Genomic DNA, 17,552 nt, shown 5'->3' with positions numbered 1-17,552 from the left:
TAGAGAGAAAACTGGCAGCCTAATGTGACAGCCACCCTCATCTCTCCCTTCCCAGCTTTGTGGAATGTCATGTCTATCCACACTGACCATAACGGTGGGAGACAGGGAACAGGGAAGAGGGGAGGTTGACTCACTCATCTACTGACTGGTTTTCAAGATTCTTGTGCTAATCTAGCCAGAAGTATGCTTTTTTGTTCCAAGCCTGTCTGTAATTATCAACTGCCCTGTTGCAAAGAAAAATGGAGAAAATTCAGAGATGAACAAGATGTCACAGGGCCCTTGACCCTCTTGATGTTGAACAGAACATGTGAGCTGAATGAAACTGGATCTTGATTTCCTTCATTTGTGGTCTGTGAAGCAAATCTCATCTCAGTTAAGCGAATTACATAGTTCTCCACTTTGCTTTGCTTTGCCCCCATCATTCACTTTTGTATTCCATTATCTTTGAGCCAGAAATGGGGTGGATGCCACAAAGCATTCATTCCTCGAAGTGTTCCTTTGGCGGTGATTTCTGTAGGTGCTTGACATAGCCCTTGTCCCCAACCTGGATCACCCACTTCCCCACCAAATATAGAAGTAACTATGGATAGACTGACTTAACTTTTCAGAGTATGGTCTAGTGTTTCTATGGAAACCACCATGCATGTTTTGTTTCTAATATGTGCAGACATTGAGAAAAGAAAAATCTACAGAGAACTTGAACAACACTATATCGGAGGTAAGCCACCTACATTTGTTTACATTGTGCTCATTACCACTGATGCAGGACCAACGGTTCATCATCATATAGTGTCTAAATGTATGATCTCTACATGGGAATTTTGTTCTTTGGAGTTACATCATCAGCAAACATGTTTTCCCTTAGGTTAAAATCACCATTGATGAATCCTTGCTGGAGGATGCAACACCGAAGCATGAAGACAAGGTACTAAGAAGGAGAATGTTTGTTTAGGGTGCCAGCCAAGGATGAGAAGCATGAAACAAAATGTTATTGCCATAGAGAAGAAGAATCAGAAAACTAAATACCATGATGACTACTACTATTTTATGAGTATTTATTTACTTGGAACACAGAATGAGAGAGAAAGAGAGAGCTCTTCCACTCTGGTTCACTTCGTCAACAACATGCAGGGTTGGATCCTGGATCCAGGGTTGCAGCCTGGATCCTGTTACTCAATTCTAGTCTCCCATAATGGGTGATAGGGGCCCATTTAGAACTGACATCACCAACAGCTGTCTCCCAGGTACCTAATGTGCCTTGGAAGCTGGATTGGAAGTAGAGTAGCCAGGACCAGAATTGTCACTCTGCACTTGATCTTAGTCAAAAGGCTGAGAAGCAATCAGAACTGTCACTCTAACAAGGGAATCATTATTGACAAATGGTAGCCTAACCTGCTACACAGTGTCAGCTTTTCTCACTTTACACACACACACACACACACACACACACATATATATTTCCAATCAAACTTGTTCAGACTTGTTGAGCCCAACATTCAGACTCCTCTTTCTTCTAGTCTTCTTTTCCTCTGCTGCGGTAGGGCAGCCCTGGTAGCAGGAGCTGCTGAGCCAGGGGCTGTAGACATGACCATAGCCCCACTGGCAGGTGGTGTACTGGCCAGCATTTCTGATACCCTCAGAAATAATGTCTTCTGTGTTCTTCCTGTTTAGCTCTCCAAGAACCCTGTTGACACACACGTTCAGGATCTTGTGGATGTTCTTGGTTCTGGGCGAGGAGTTCCCCCTGAGGGCACCCACCAGCAGGTAGGTGACGTAGGGCATGTCACCCAGCACAGACAAGCCTCAGTGTGGCACCTTGGTGACATCAGGGAGGGAAAGGCCTTATAAGAGACTTTTAGTCATGACAAGAAATGCAAAGCATAAAATCAGCCACCTTAATCTTTTATAAACATACAATTTATAGTGTTACTTATGGCCACATTATTGTACAGTCATACTTGTTGAATGTCTCTTCCCTTCTTTTGCCTAAAGGACAAACTTGGTGCAGCAGAACCCAAAGCCTTGAGTTCCAGTACTAATCATTTGGAAGGTATGTTGCTTGCCTGGGAGACAGCTGCACAGAGTAGAAATGAGTTTGCACTGGGAAGGTAAAGAATAGCTTCTGGCCTCCTGGGCCATCATCCATCTTGCTTCCACACTCCAAGTCCTCAGATCCATGCACACACACAATACTATTTTTTTTTTCCCCTTTACAGAAAATATAAAGAACCTGAAAGTTAACTGTGATTCACTGGCATTTGCCAAATCCAGAAAGGATTCCAAATTCAAAACTCTGATGATGCAGCTGGACTATACTCTTAAAGACAGACAGATGGCTGCAGAGGAGTAAGTTGTTTATGTGGTCATTGTATTTTCTGTTCTATGAACAGATGCGCCAACTAATAATAGAAGCAATTCTTACTTTGTTAGAATAATGCCAAAGTATTGTCGCCATGTTCAGTCAGTACATAAATGTGGTTGTCCTTTTTGCCTCAGCTTCTAGAATCTGTATTTTTTTCCTTTCCATTCTGGCTGGCTTTGGACTTTTCAATCATCTGTTTGAGATCAGAGGTTATACTGGCACAAATGGTGACAAGTTCATCATTTGGTTTCACTCTGGGTTGACAGACTGTGCTCTTTTAGGTTTCCTTGTGACTGTATGTCTTGACCTGATGTTTAGTATACAGACCTTGGGGGGAAATGTAGCACTGACGTCTGGTATGATTGATGTGGCAGACAGGTGGTCGGGGCACTGCCAGGACTGGATGCTCTGACTCTAGCCTGCAATTGAGATCACAGTGTACAGGCTCAGCCCCACACAGGTCACCCGATGTCCTCTCTACGTCACTTCTGGGTCTCAGCCAGCCTGTGGAATTCAGTGAGCTCCCTTCTGTAGCAGAGTCTGAAGTCCATTGTCCCCCATCTCAACCATGCCTGTATGCCAAGGCTGCTCATCCTCTTTGTTTCTCATTAGTCTCTGGAATTCACTGAAGAGGCACAGGGAAATTGGCCCAAGTACCAGGCTGACCTTAGGTCCTGGGTTCCCTTCTCTGTCATGGCTCATGTTTCCTGCCTGGTTTGTTGCATTCAGTCACCCATTTCATCTTTAACACAGGGTGTCCTACTGTTCTCAGGAGAGGTCAGGGGCATCAGACCCACCTGTCCAGTTTCAAAGACAGTTGGAAGGCTTTAATTCTTTCCTCTGACCATGGTGCTCAGTCCATGCATTCATGGGAGTTAAGAAACACTATAGCCAAGGAGATTTAGGATGAGCCTGGGAACTGTCAGTGAGTGAGGCAGCTCTCAGAACCAGAGAGAGCTAGCCATCTCTCCCTGTAGGCTATAAGTAGTCATAGATTTGCAAGTGTGGAAATAGACTGATGGGTTCAAACCAGGTAGTTGCCTTATGCAGATGTGGTCTCTGTTGGCTGCCTCTGGCTGAAGCATGAGTGGTTATGACTGGCTGACATTCAGCCATTTCTTATTTTCCCAATTAAGGTCTTAGTTGTGGACATACTAAGGTTGCAGTTCATTAAATGGGACTGCCTTAGGTCCACTGGCTCCTACTGAACATGCAAAGGTTGTGGGGCAGAAGGCTGTTTGAATTCTGGCTTGCAGACTGCCAGGTGACGAGGAAGGCAGAAGTTCAATAGGACTGCTGCATGATATGTATTCCTTTCCCATCTTAGGGAAAAAGTGATGGAGACACCGAAACAGATCCATCTGGATCAGCTGCTCGCTGAAAAAGAGCAAAAGCTGAACCTGGCTACAGCAGAAATAGAAGCCTGCAAGTGAGTTCAGATGCTGCATGCCAGCCTCTCATGGAGTCCCAAGGGGTTGCTAAATTTTTCAGCTTCATATAATATTTACATGTGATTCACACAGAAGCATCCACATATGTGTAGAAGATATGTACAGAGAGAATGCACCCAAGAAAAAAACGAATGAAAATTTATAAATAAGGGGAAATCAAGAGATGCTAGATAGTCCCAGTACAGCAGCCTAGTGCCTAAATCTTTGCCTTGCACACTCTGGGATTCCATATGGATGCCGGTTTGTGTCTTGGTACTCCATTTCCCTTCAAGCTTCCTGCTTGTGGCCTGGGAAAGCAGTAGAGGACAGCCCAAAGCCTTGGGACCCTGTACCCATGTGGGAGACCCGGAAAAAGCTCCTGGCTTCAGATTGGCTCAGCTTTGGCCAATTGCAGCCATTTGGGGAGTGAACCAGTGGATGGAAGATCTTTGTCTCTGCACCTCTCTGTATATCTGCCTTTTCAATAAAAATAAATAAATCTAAGAAAAAAAAAAAAAGAAGAGTTGCTACATATGTCCTGATGGCCAGTGGCTGAACTGTGTATAAATTTGTTCACAAAAATGTCTCTGGTGGCAAACTGTCCTCACTTTGAGAAAGCATTTTGACGTGGGTTAGGTCATGGGCAAGAAAGTGACTGTGCTACTTTTAAACCCAGCGCATGGCAGCAAGATAGGCTGAAGACATAAGTAAAAGAACAGGGCCTTGTGGTGCCAGGGTTGGGGGAAGGATAGAAGAGGGAAGTGATGAGCTCAGAACCAGGCCCATCTTTCAGACAAACAGGGCCACCTCTGGTGCTATTTGGATGCCTGGCTCCTTTTTGTGTGGCTCAGCTGCGGGGAGGGCACAGTGGTGAGCATAACAGACTCAGGCAGATCATTCAGAATTGCATTCGCAAGCATGTGTATCTAATGAAAGCCAATCTGAATCACAGGAGGAAAATTCGAGAGTTGCAGAAAGATCTGCAGGAGAAGGAGTACATCTTAATGCAACAGGTGACCCACCCTCTGCAGAACCCTTAGCGCCCCTCACACCCTGCCTTATGGCCCTCACATCCTCCAAAGAGACCCTTGGTGATGTGTTGTCTTTTTCAGGTTACCGCCCAGTACAGAAAGTGTCAGGAAAGCTGGGTAAGATGCTTTCTAGATGCTTGCTTATCTTCCTTCATCCCACACCCAGTTTCCCATGACTGATCAGCCATGTGTGTTCCTCCCCCAGCACAGAGCCATGGCTTTGGAGTGGGAGCTGGCATGGTACAACAGGGAGGTCAAGTGCTCGAAGTGCAGGTATGGGATGGAACAGCTATTTCTGAGGTGGTTATTGCTCTGTGAAGTCAGAGCTCTGTGGAGTGCCTTGTTAAGTGACTTGGTGGTCTCTGCCTCTCACATTTGAGCCTATTCTTTCTTTGTCTTCAAGATTGGATATGAAGCAGCCACAAGAGGGGTACAAGAGGCAGAATCCAGCACTGGGAAGACCTGGCTGGCAGAACCAGACATGGAGAGGTAGGAGCAGTGGCCAAGGGTAGCAATGTCACTTCCGCTGCAGACTCTACACACTCCACTTCTTGTTCTTGGGGTGGGCATGGTGGTCTTTGCACACAGTTTCCAGCACTTAGCAGATACAGCACACAGGAGGGCAGGCACCTGCTTCCCTTAGATACCCTGTGGGTGTTCTTTAGATCTTACCCGGTAGAACAGAAGCCCCTGCACTGACTTTCCCTGAGAGGAGGGGAAACCTTTGGGGATCCTGTGCTTCTCTGTTGGTGTCCAGCTCCTCAGAGCCCTGCATCATGCACATTGGACTGATTTGTCAGCAAAGTCCTGATGAGAGCTCAGATAGCATGACCCTCAGGGGCTCATCTTGGTGGGGGCATGGTGGGATGGAGAGTTGGGTGATGGGGAGGCATGGGGAAATGTGTGGGTCAGAGGCAAGCCCAGGCTCTTCTTGGCCTTCTGCAGTTGCAGGTGCTCATGCTGGTCCCGTGAGGAGCAGTGGTCCAGGCCCTGCCGAGGACTCCCAGAAGGCAAAGGTAAAAATGCTGCATTTATTTTCCTCACTACTATCTCAGGACACTTGACTTTGCATGGGGCACATTCTCCTGGTCTCTTCTGCAGTGTGTCGGGGCCCTATGATATTGTTGCTGTGTCTTTCACATTTCAAAATGCATAATCTTTCCCCAGAAGTCTATGGGCCTCCCCTCTCCCAGCTCTGGGCTTCTCTGGTGGTAGCTCCAGGAGGCCTCAGCTGGGGTCCCCAGGTGTGCTAAGCAGTTCTGGTGACCCTGGGTCAAGGATGGCACAGATCTGACTTCAGGTGACTGCCCGTGTCTCCACTTACTTGACCTTGTTCCAAGTGACCGCAAGTGAACACAGCAGGGACAGAGTAAGGGCAAATGTGGAATCTGGAGTGCCCACCTGTGGCTTCTCCCAGGCCTGGGAAGCTGTTTCAGCTCATAGACCTTCTGCTCAACCCCCGGACATCACCACTTTAGATGTCAAGTGCAGGGATTTTCATTCTGTCCCATAAGAACCCCAGCTTATTACTCCACAGGAGAGCATCCAACTGATGTCCCCATGTATTAAAAATTAGATATGATCTGTGAGTTCAGGTAAACATTGTTCTTTCCTTGGGCCTAACAGTTTTCTTGAGGTGACTTTGTTACTGTGTAACCCCAGGAATCCACATTACTGAGAGATCTCTGAGCCCAGGGGTGGCACATTTAGGGAGGAGTTTTTTGTAATGTAGGGAAGCAGAGGACATGAGAGGGGCTGGCAGGAGCACTGGTGTCACCTGCTGTGCCCCTGAAGGTGTTTTCTGATTCTCTTGGGAGATTGGTTCCCAAGACTGACCACATGCTTTCTGCGGAGTGTGCTGAAACTGTCCTTGCTCCGGAGTTCAGGTGAGGGAAGTCTCTAGTGTCCTTGCCGGGGGGTGATTGGCACTGTCCCTCCTTTTCTCTCCCTCTGCTGTTAGTAGTCAGATCACAGCAGGTGTGCTGTGCAGAAGTCCAGGTTGGAGCCTGGAGTTGGGTCGTTTCTGTCTGGGAGGCTTTTCTTCTCTGAGTTTGCTGTATCTATCAATCCTCTAGGACCTGATTGGTAGACACTGGCAGTAATGTAGTAATGTAAAGTGATACCAGTTTACTGCTCTGGCATCAAGAATGCCCCTTATGGGTCAGGACTCAGCAGAGAAGGGCAGTTTTGTGGCACTGACGTTGCTCTCCTGAAACCTAGTGAAGTTATCAGGGACTGTCACTGGCTCTGCAGGACCCAGGTCCTGGGTCATGCTTTCCTCCATCATATCACTGTTACTGTAATTTGTGTTCTGCAGGTCAACATGGAGTCACCGAGGCACCCTCCTTCCTGGGGAATGCGTTACTACAAGAATGCCCCTAAGCTGGTCAAGAACCGAAGGCTACGTCTGAAGTTCCAGAGCACTCTGGAAACGCTGTATGGTATGTTGATCAGCACAGGAAAACTGACTCAAAGTGGAACCCTTCTCTAGTTTCTGTGAACCTTAATGAAAGCTTCATAGCAGATGTGGGAGTCCCAGCAAGGGAGTGTCTCTCTTGAGAATAAGTAGGAGAGTGGGAAGGAGGTGAAGGAGGTGAAGGAGGTGAGAGAGAGGCCATGTGGGGCATCTGGTGGGCTGTCTGAGATGAGGCTAGAGACTGCCCAGTCAGAGCAGGCAGGGTAAGCAGGGTAAGCAGGGTGCATGGAGAGACATGAAGTCACAGAAGTGTCTGCATGACCATGTGTGTACTAAGGCCCTACCTTGATCAGGATCTCTTGCTGTACTGAAATCCTTAGTCACATGGATGAAAAGAACAAGGACCCTAAGGCATTGGCCTTGAAGCTGGGGCCAGGGCAGTGGGCAGCTGCCTGTGCATCACAATGAGCGGAGAGTCCAGGGGGTACCCAGGCCAACTGTGCCCTACTGGGCACCCCTCACCACATGGACAGCCTTCTCTAGCCATGACCGACTCTCAGCTCCAGGTCAGGCAATATGGGGAACTCTCACTTTGGCTCTGTTTACCCCAGCCCTGGATAGCCACACTCTGCATGGCCTCCTGAGAGGCCCAGTTAAGTCATCTGTCACTCAAGGATCCCAGTGGATTCTAATGACATAGTCAGGAAGAAGAGAGGAGGCAAATGTCTGCACACACTGGGCACTCACCCTTATCCTATTTATTGTTCTGCAGAAAATTTTCCTCTTATAAGACCATCAAAAGACACTGCAGTGCAGTAAAGAAATCTAAGGGTGTAAGAACACAGGCTGAGAGATTTGCAATCCTATTTTCAAAAGTAAGGCAAATTCTCTTATTAACATGCAAATCCCATAAGATAAAGCATGTGTAACCATAAGAAAGTACACAGGTAAACCCCAAAATCTAAGTGATGTGTGTAGATTGTGAGGATTTTTATGACCTAAAGACACACACAGTCACACAGGTCAGTGTTCAGTAGTCACCCAAAGAGAAAAGTCAGTGTGGATAGGGAAGAAATGAGACCACACGGAAATAACCTCAAATCTTTTTGCTTTCCATGGCAATTGTTTTTGAAATTTGCAGAGTTGCCTGAGCCATCCTAAACATGCTGTGCCGATGACAAACCTTGAAGAAATGGGGCATGTTCACTTCTCCTTGTTTTCCCTGCTCCTGTACACCTCTTCCCTCTTAGCATCCTTTATAATGTTCCCCTAATAAACCTCATGTGATCCTGTCCCTGTGTTGGTGTCTGCTTCCTGGAGGACCAACTGGTGTCCCTGGTGCTCATGATGTGGTTCTCACACACACACTGCAAACATGGTCAGAGACTGGTAAAGCAGGTAGAAGCTTTTTTGTTTTTTAATTATTTATTTGAAACATATACTTATGCATGATAAGGGAGGTGGGGAGAGAGAGAAAAAATCTTCCATTTGATGGTCACTTTCCCAAAATGGCTACAATAACTAGGGCTAGGCCAGGACCAAAACAAGGAGCCAGGAATTCCTCCTGGACTTCTCGTGGGTAGCAAGGGACCAGCACTTGGCCCATCCACCATTGCCTTTCCAGGAGCATTAGCAGGGAGTAGGATGGGAAGTGGATTAGCTGGGACTCAAGCTGGCACTTACAAGGAATGCTGGTTTACAGCCAATGACTTAACCCCAGTGCCACACCACAGGACCCTGAAAGTATGCACTTTCTGGTAGTATGAGAGTCATGAAGGAGCTGCTTCGTGTTTCTGTTATCCTATATCTGGATATGGTGGTGGCTGTGTGATTCTGGAAAGATTTCCTGAGGTGGCTAAGTACCATGGCATTACTGATGAAGCCTCCTCTTAAGGTATGGGCTTCCCAAAGAGGCACCACTTTGAATCCTGGGTACTCCACTTACCATCCAGCTCCCTGCATCTGCTCCTGGGATAGCAGTAGAGAATGGCCTGAATGCTTGGGCCCGGCATCCTCGTGGGAGACCCAGAGGAAGCTCCAGGTTCCTGGTTCTGGCATTAACCAGGTTGAGCTATTGTAGCCACTTGGGAAGTGAACCAGTGATGGATGATCACTCTGTGTCTGTCTGTTCCTGACTCGCCCTCATCACTCTCTTTTCTGTGTCTCTTTCTCTCTCTGTATAACTCAAGTAAATAAATCAATATTTAAACAATTAAATATAAAAAAGAAGTATTGGGCCTGGCAAGGTGACCTAGTGGCTAAAGTCCTCGCCCATATAGGCTCCGGTCTAATCCCAGCGGCCCCGCTTCCCATCCAGCTCCCTGCTTGTGGCCCAGGAAAGCAGTTGAGGACGGCCCAAAGCCTTGGGACCCTGCACCTACGTGGGAGACCCTGAAGAAGTTCTTGGTTCCTGGCGTCAGATTGGTGCAGCTCCAGCCGTTGCGGTCACGTGGGGAGTGAATCATCGAATGGAAGATCTTCCTCTCTGTCTCTTCTCCTCTCTGTGTATCTGACTTTGCAATAAGATAAATCTTTTTTTTTTTTTTTTAAATAAGTATTATCTGAAGAACTGGTGTTGGCAGTCGCACTGGTGCCTTGTGGCCATGATGTGGTCAGTGTGGTTGGAGGGCAGTGTGTCCCCAGCAGTGATGATGCCAGCCCAGTGAGGAGGACCCTAGTGGTTCAGACTGTGCCAGTTGCTCCTCAATGGCACCATTCCAGGAGGCACTTGAGCTTGGATCAGTGATTTCTTGAAACCTCCTGTCAACTCTACCATGCTGTAGCAATTTCTTTATTGAGGAATGGGATCAGGGTAGCTCTGAGAGGAACACAAGATAGGACTGGAGTGCGGCAGAGGGTCTGACTCGTACACAAGATCAGAAGAGCATGGAAAGAGAGGGCACCAAGGCAGGGAAAAGGGCTAGAACCTACTATCCTCCATTGTTGGGCTCTGACCTCAATAGGATTCCAGCCTTGGCTCTGGCAAGGTTTGCCTGCTCCCTAGAGGAATGAATACAAGAGAACTCAAGGGTGACTCTGTCTCCTACGGGGGCAGACATTCTGATGTCCCTTCCATTACAATTGCCCTCAGTGTGGTTTCTTCTCGAGCATACCCTTGCTCTAAGTGTTTCTTCTTCATTCTCTCTGGTCCTCATTCGGCTCTCTTGACTTACTTTTGCAAATAATCCAGTGGCCAGAAAGCCCTGGGTCCAGGCCCTGCTGCTAAGGATAGCAGGGGAGACCTAGGCTACCCCCAGGCAGAGGCCCTACTCGGGACAGCCACAGCCTTGTGGTGCCCTCTCTCACTGTCCAGGTTACACCCTCTTGGCTCTGGGTGTCTGTCCCTCAGCCCAAGGTGCTCTTGTGGCAGGGACATGTCCCTGCTGTGTCCTAGGGAAGGGCCTGGATTTGAGGATGTGGTCAGTTCAAAATCCAGAGGTGATCAAAGAAACTGATGAATAAATCTGACTCAATTCAAAACCCACTTCCTGGCATAAACCCCAGGAATAAAGTCACAAGATAGTGCCATCCGGACCAATATTTGCAATTAAGAGCACACAGGAAAGATCTGACATCACACATACAGAGTTTGAAAATGGGGAAACAGTGCTAAACCACTCATGAAACAGTGCTAAAACACACACGAAAAACCAGGCAAAAACCAACTGCATACTTGGAGAGCAAAGGAAGATATTAATGGCTCCTAAACACGGGCAAAAAGATGTCTATTTTACTGACAAAAATATACAGTTTGAAAACTAACAGGTTATTTTTCAGTGGCAGAAACCATGACAAAAACAGTGCCAGAAACCATGTGCCTCTGTGAGAAACATGGAAACTAGTCAAGAGCCTCTTACTCTAGCAGGTGAATGTGAACTGCACCACCAACACCAGGAACAAGTTTCAGGAAATTCTGATAGGAAGTCCCTAATTCCCATTCATTCTTTGGATAGGAAAAGGATGTGAATATTGTACTGCAAAGTTCTAACTTCTAGAGGAACCTTCCAAGGAGCCAGTTTCTTTCTTTGCTAAATCCATGGATGGTAATAGGATTCTAGATGATCCAGGGTAGGTATTCAGTCTAGTAGTTAAGATGCCCACATTCTGCTCTGTAGCCCTAAGGCTTAGTTCCTGGTTCTAGCTTCTGACTCCAACATCCTATTAAGGCCAACCCTGGAAGGCAGCAGTGATGGCTCAAGTAGTTGTGTTCTTGACACCCAAGTGGGAGACTTGTAAGTTAAATACTTGTCTATGATGTTCAGCTCTGGTGTAGTTTGGACTGCTGTGAGGCATTTGGGAGGTGAACTAGCAGATGGCAGATTTATCTGTCTAGGTAAATACATATTTTTTAAAAAGACTATTTTAATACACCTTGCACATGATGCATATCTTCTGCACTTGGTTGAGGCTGCAATACGAAAGACAGACATTAGATGGGGCTCCAGTTTTGCAGAATCCTGCAGAGCTAGGGCTTGTTTGGTGTCCTGCACACCAGCAAACTCCTGAGGAGAAACCTGTAAACCCCATTAATAACAACACTTAAAGGAGAAAAGTAGACTCCTAACTAGTTATAGAACCTAAAGAAATAGAGTCATAAAATACTAGAAAATTAAATCAAACTAGCATCATGAGACCCTCAAATGAATTAAAACATAGCATGCATAGGCAACTAAACAATATGAGGAAAATAAAATACAAATTGAGAGGATACGCTATTGAGGAAGAAGAACATATCAGAAGATAGAAAACTCACTAGTGACAATAACTACATAAGTACATGCAAACTGTTGCATATCTGTAAATATGGTACATAAACCATCATATCTCTAGAATGGAAGCTAAGAACCAAAACAATTAAAAAATAGCAACTACCTGGGCCAGGTATGTTGGTTCAAGTGGCTAATCCTCATCCTCTAAGTGCAGGTGTCCCATATGGGTGCCCGTCATGTCTTGGCTGCTCTACTTCCAATTCAGTTCCCTACATGTAGGCTTGGAAAGCAGCAGAGCATGGTCAGGTCCTTGGGATCCTGCACCTATGTGGGAGACCTGAAAGGGGCTCCTGGCTCCTTGCTTTGCGGTAGCTCAGTTCTGGCCATGTGGCCATTTGGAGGGTGAACAAGCAGATGGGAGATCCTTCTCTCTTTTTTCCTCTCTGTAAATCTTCCTTTCCAATGAAAATAAACAAGTCTTTAAAAAAAAAACACATTAAAATCCTAAGAGAAAATACTTTAAGAGGTGAATTGGAGCATCAAATATTAAAATATGGGTATAATGGAATATAAACATACACTTATTTATTATATTTCTTTGATCTCTACCTGTTACTTATGATCCTCTTAATGAAACAGAGAATGCATTTGATAAAACTGAATGTTTCTCATGGAAAACTCTGAACAAATTCAGTATTGAAAGAAAGTTTCTTGGGGCTGGTACTGTGATGTTGGCATTCCATCTTGAAGTGTTACTTTGAAAACTAGCTGTTCTCCTTACTGTTGGAATCCCTTCTGATGCCTCTGGGAGAATACTAGAAGATGTTTCAAGCACATGGTCCTCTGCACTCACATGAGAGACCTAAATGGAGTGCCAGGCCCCTGGCTTTGGTTAGCCTTGGCCATTGCTGCCAACAGATGGATGATATTCAGTCAGTCACTTCCTGTCTCCTTCTCTGCCCCTCTTCCTTTGAAATAAAGACTCTCAATAGAATATATTAGATAGGAAACTCTGAAGGATTTTTTTCCTAAGGTCCATAGTAGAAGAAGGATGCTCACTTTCAGCATGTGCACTCACAGTACTGGAAGTTCAAGCCGAAGGGTCTGGACAAGGAAAAGAAACAAATGGCATCTAGATTGGAAAAGGGGAAGTCAAACAATCACTGTTTATGGTGACAGGGACTTATATAGAGACAACCACAAACACTATCCAACAACTCTAAAAAATATATACACTCGGTATTTGTTTAAGCAAATACTGAAGGAGGATTTTTGTCCTATTACAAAGCAGCAGAACAGAAACTATATATGCAAAACAATGGCACTGTTATCTACTAGTGGTGTAACATTTGAATTGACGCCAATAGCTATTGTTGGTCAGAAGCTGGGAGGCCAGGGCTGCATCATGGTCTGCCATGTGTGTGCAGGCACTCAAGGCCTGAGGCCATCCTCCACTGCCTTCCCAAGCCATAATCAAGGAGCTGGATGGGAAGTGAAACAGTTAGGACAGGAACTGGTTCCTATATGACATTCTGGCACTACAAGAGGACGATTAGCATGCTAGGGCACTGTGCTGACACTAACCAAACAATATGTAACAAAAAGAATAAAGCAGGGAGAATGAACCGACTGTAGTTTACAATACATTCAACCAACCAATCAGTCAACCAAACAGAAGATAGCATGTATTAAAAAGTTATAGTATTTAGGGCCCAGCACGGTAGCCTAGTGGCTGAAGTCCTCGCCTTGCATACGCCAGGATCCATGCAGGCGCTGGTTTGAGACCTGGCCACTCCACTTCCCTTCCAGCTCCCTGCCTGTGGCCTGGGAAAGCAGTTGAAGATGGCCCAAAGCTTTGGGCCCCTGCAACCACATGGGAGACCCGGAAGAAGCTCCTGGCTCCTGGCTTCGACTTGGTTCAGTTCCTGCTGTCGTGGCTACTTGGGAATGAACCAGTGGATGGAAGATCTTTCTCTCTGTCTCTCCTTCTCTCTATAAACTTACCTTTCAAATAAAAATAAATAAATCTTTCTTAAAAATCTTTAAAAAATATTAGTTGTTGAATAGACAAAATGAATGGTTTATTGGTTTGTCGATGGGATTTTGCTTAACTAGTATGGACAGCTGAGGATACTACCAAGAAAAGAGTTGATATGGAACTAGGAAAAAAAAAACAAAGATGTTATAAATTGATATTATGGATATAGTGTCAGATAACCAAATGGTATTAGGGTAGCAATGTCAATGATGGTGGAGAAGCAATTGCAGTGGAAATAAGTGAGAAAGAACTGAAAGTATCTTGAAATTCAGAGATGACTACTAAGTGCTCACAATTTGAGAGGATGTGCAGGAATGGGTGATAAAGTTATGCGTGGTTATCAACAGAAGTGGAGAGTTTGGGATGAGCGTCCAAGATGCCAGATTTATATTACAAGAATTGTGTGCCACTTTAAACCTTAATGGTACATGAGTTTTGCCTTCCTTAATCACTGTAGCAGATTGACCTTCACAGATTCTACTTAATAATTTCCATAGTGCTTCACACCAAGTTAGTACACAATTAGGGTTTGTTAAATGCCTGAATGAGTTTAAACATGGCTTCCAGCATAGGATATGAACTTCTTGTCTAGATTTTTTTTATCATTCGATTTTGAACACATAGATCAATAGATAGCATATGGCAGGTTTTAGGTAACTTATTGAATGGATAGATGGAAGGATGGATAGGACCAGCTTCACTGTCACCAAGAATATGATCCTTGCAATTCAACTTCCCCAGCCATTTAACCTAATCCTATCTTATGTTTAGAATCAGCAGGAGAGATTTTTAAAAATAATGATGGGGCCCGGCGTGGTGGTGCAGTGGTTAAGGTCCTTGCCTTGCACGCCCGGGATCCCATATGGGCACTGGTTCTAATCCCGGCAGCCCAGCTTCCCTTCCAGCTCCCTGCCTGTGGCCCGGGAAGGCAGTCAAGGACGGCCCAAAGCTTTGGGACCCTGTACCCGCGTGGGAGACCCAGAAGAGGCTCCTGGCTTCGGATCGGCATAGCATTGGCCGTTGCGCTCACTTGGGGAGTGAATCATCAGACGGAAGATCTTCCTCTCTGTCTCTCCTCTCTGTATATCCGCCTTCCCAATGAAAAATAAAATAAATCTTTAAAAAAAAATAATGATGAATGGATGCTCACTCCATGAAAAAAAAGTACTCATTTGGTCTGAAATGAAATACAAGCGTAGTGTATGTTAAGGGGACTCTGATGGATCCCCACACTTGAGATTCTTCAATAGAGATCATAGAGAATCCGTATCAGAAGGATATATGGCAAAGAGTGTGTACATGCACAGAATTAATGGAAGCACATTTGGTAAGCCAAAACATCATTTCAAAGAACATTCTCCCACAGAGAAATTTGAGCAGTCTTAATTGCCAGACCTCCTGAGAACATAAAAGCTTTGCCTGCCAAGAAAACTTGGCCCAGGAGGCACTAACTAATAAAATGTGAAGCTTTTCATCTTTCAAACTAGTTAACAGGTACTGATTTTGTAATATGTGCCAGATACTGCATACTAAGTACTTTATTCAATGATCTCATTTTTATCTTCAAAATATAATCTTATAATCCTAAAGACTGACTAGAGATGACACTGATTTTAGAGAGATGAAATGGCTTACACAATAAAGCACAACTACTAAAAGGCAAAGCAGAATGTGGGCTCAAGTCTCTTCGATTTAAAAACAAAACAAAAGTATGATCATGGCTGCTGTACTATATTATGACCTAGTTTGTTGAGGTTACAAATATGAGTGGTCAGTCTGATTTCTTCTAAAGTATCGTTCCTGTAGGAAAATACTCCTGAGTTCTGTTATAAAAATCTTCCAGAAATAGAATAAGTCTAAAACATTATGGTTAAACTTATTGTAACAGTCAATACCCAGTTGCCTCTCCTTATTCTACCATGCTACAATTTGAACTCAGGCCATGTGACAGGTTTTGACCAATGAATTGTAAACTACAATATCATGCATCATTTCTTGCTTAGAGCATTCCTTCAAATAATGGTTATTGCAGCAGGCAGGTCATAGAAGGTATCTCAGCTGGTTTGTGCTACACAATTAGAACAAGAAATAAACTGTTGTTTTATAGATGACAGAGAGATGGGAGACTATGCATTACATAGCATAGCACAGGTTATTTTGATACCAGGTATCCTTTGAGTCTGCCCAGGGATGATAAATTACCAGTTCTGCTTATGAAATGCATCCAAGAGTGTGTGTATATATTTCTGCGTGTTTTGGTTTGTTGCCAATTAGTTTATTTAAAAAAGGACAATCTAAATTCAGCACTTATCTTTAGATATTTTCTCAGTATAAGAGACGGAGTAGTCGTTCAGTCTGACAAGACAATTCAGAAATGGAAAACTGAAGGTCACAAACATTTCCCTTGGGAGGAAAATACACACATGAGCCAAGTAATGGCAAAAAGAAGGTCCCCAAGGAAGAGCCTGCACACATTAATGGTACTAACGGAGAAATGCATTACTTCATTTAACACAATGTTTTGAGGATGTTACTGTGTTTCAGGTATTGTGCAAGATGCTAAAAATATAATGGTGAAAATAACAGATAAATATCCGTCCCCTCACAGAATTTATATTCCAGTGGAGTGATGAAAATGACAATTCTGAAAACACGTAACTGCTGTTACAGACTCTCCACACTTCCTATGCTCTGAGCACCTGGCTGAGTAAACCAGAAGCCTTTTCCTGAGAAACAGGGCAAACCAACCACCTTTTTATTCACCTTTACAGTAAAATCTGAAGCAATATATGTGCTAATCCAACCGACATCATTTGGAACCCTGAAATTCATATCATTATTTAGACTTAAGCTCTTTAAATACTGGTTTCTTATTTCCATTCATAAGAAACAATAGCTCTTTCTTCTGGCTACACCTGGGGTCCTACCCACTGGCCTAGAAAAAGAGGTAGGGTTGGTATTTTGTTCACTACATCTGGGATCTAAGATTTCTTTCATTCCTTGAAAATCTCTGAATATATAAAAGCACTATATAAGAATAGGCTGTCTTTAGACACTCGGGTCAGGAATCTCAGGTAGTAGAGCTTAAAGTCAATAGTAACTGAGTGTTGGACTTCCACTGTTCTGCCTGCATGGAAAATAGTTCAACTCATTATTAGCTTATTGCTTAATGTATACACCATCAGTTTCAACAGAGGCAAAGACAGAAAATGACTACCTCAAACCAATTCTTTCATCCCAACAACTGTGAGTCATTGTACACCTGTGCTTTTATGTATCTGAAAAATCCTGCACACAGTCTGTTACAGAACACATTAATCAGTAAATACCTGAGGATTAATGGCACCATGTATAATTATTTGTCCTCAATCAAATACAGATATATAATGTTGCCTTGCGTTAGAGCTCCTTTCTAATACAATGCACTATGGATTAAAATTCCCTAGTCATTGTTCTAATACTGTAAGGTCAAACCCAGTTAGTCTTTATTATTTTAGGAAAAAAAAATAGCAAATGATGGGTGATTCTGTCATTGCCAAATACCATTTTTCACAAAAGGAAATCAG

General features: G+C 44.5%; 1 protein-coding gene across 1 annotated transcript in view; it reads left to right on the top strand.

The window, feature by feature from the left end:
* The window catches only part of ACSM4 (acyl-CoA synthetase medium chain family member 4), a 50,505-nt gene that overhangs the window by 3,276 nt on the left and 29,677 nt on the right, over positions 1–17,552 (top strand). The window contains exons 3-14 of the mRNA XM_040973723.1: positions 668–718; positions 866–925; positions 1,672–1,764; positions 1,993–2,050; positions 2,217–2,346; positions 3,690–3,791; positions 4,745–4,805; positions 4,905–4,940; positions 5,029–5,096; positions 5,227–5,312; positions 5,769–5,839; positions 7,141–7,264. Coding sequence (XP_040829657.1) covers positions 668–718; positions 866–925; positions 1,672–1,764; positions 1,993–2,050; positions 2,217–2,346; positions 3,690–3,791; positions 4,745–4,805; positions 4,905–4,940; positions 5,029–5,096; positions 5,227–5,312; positions 5,769–5,839; positions 7,141–7,264 — 940 coding nt within the window. The remainder of the gene's footprint in view (positions 1–667; positions 719–865; positions 926–1,671; positions 1,765–1,992; positions 2,051–2,216; positions 2,347–3,689; positions 3,792–4,744; positions 4,806–4,904; positions 4,941–5,028; positions 5,097–5,226; positions 5,313–5,768; positions 5,840–7,140; positions 7,265–17,552) is intronic.

The sequence above is a fragment of the Ochotona curzoniae genome, unplaced genomic scaffold (genome assembly GCF_017591425.1).
Source record: "Ochotona curzoniae isolate NIBS_2020 unplaced genomic scaffold, NIBS_Ocur_1.0 contig_2321, whole genome shotgun sequence".
NCBI lineage: Eukaryota > Metazoa > Chordata > Mammalia > Lagomorpha > Ochotonidae > Ochotona > Ochotona curzoniae.
The sequence above is the reverse complement of the archived record's forward strand: the minus strand, read 5'-3'. Positions and strand labels throughout refer to the sequence as shown.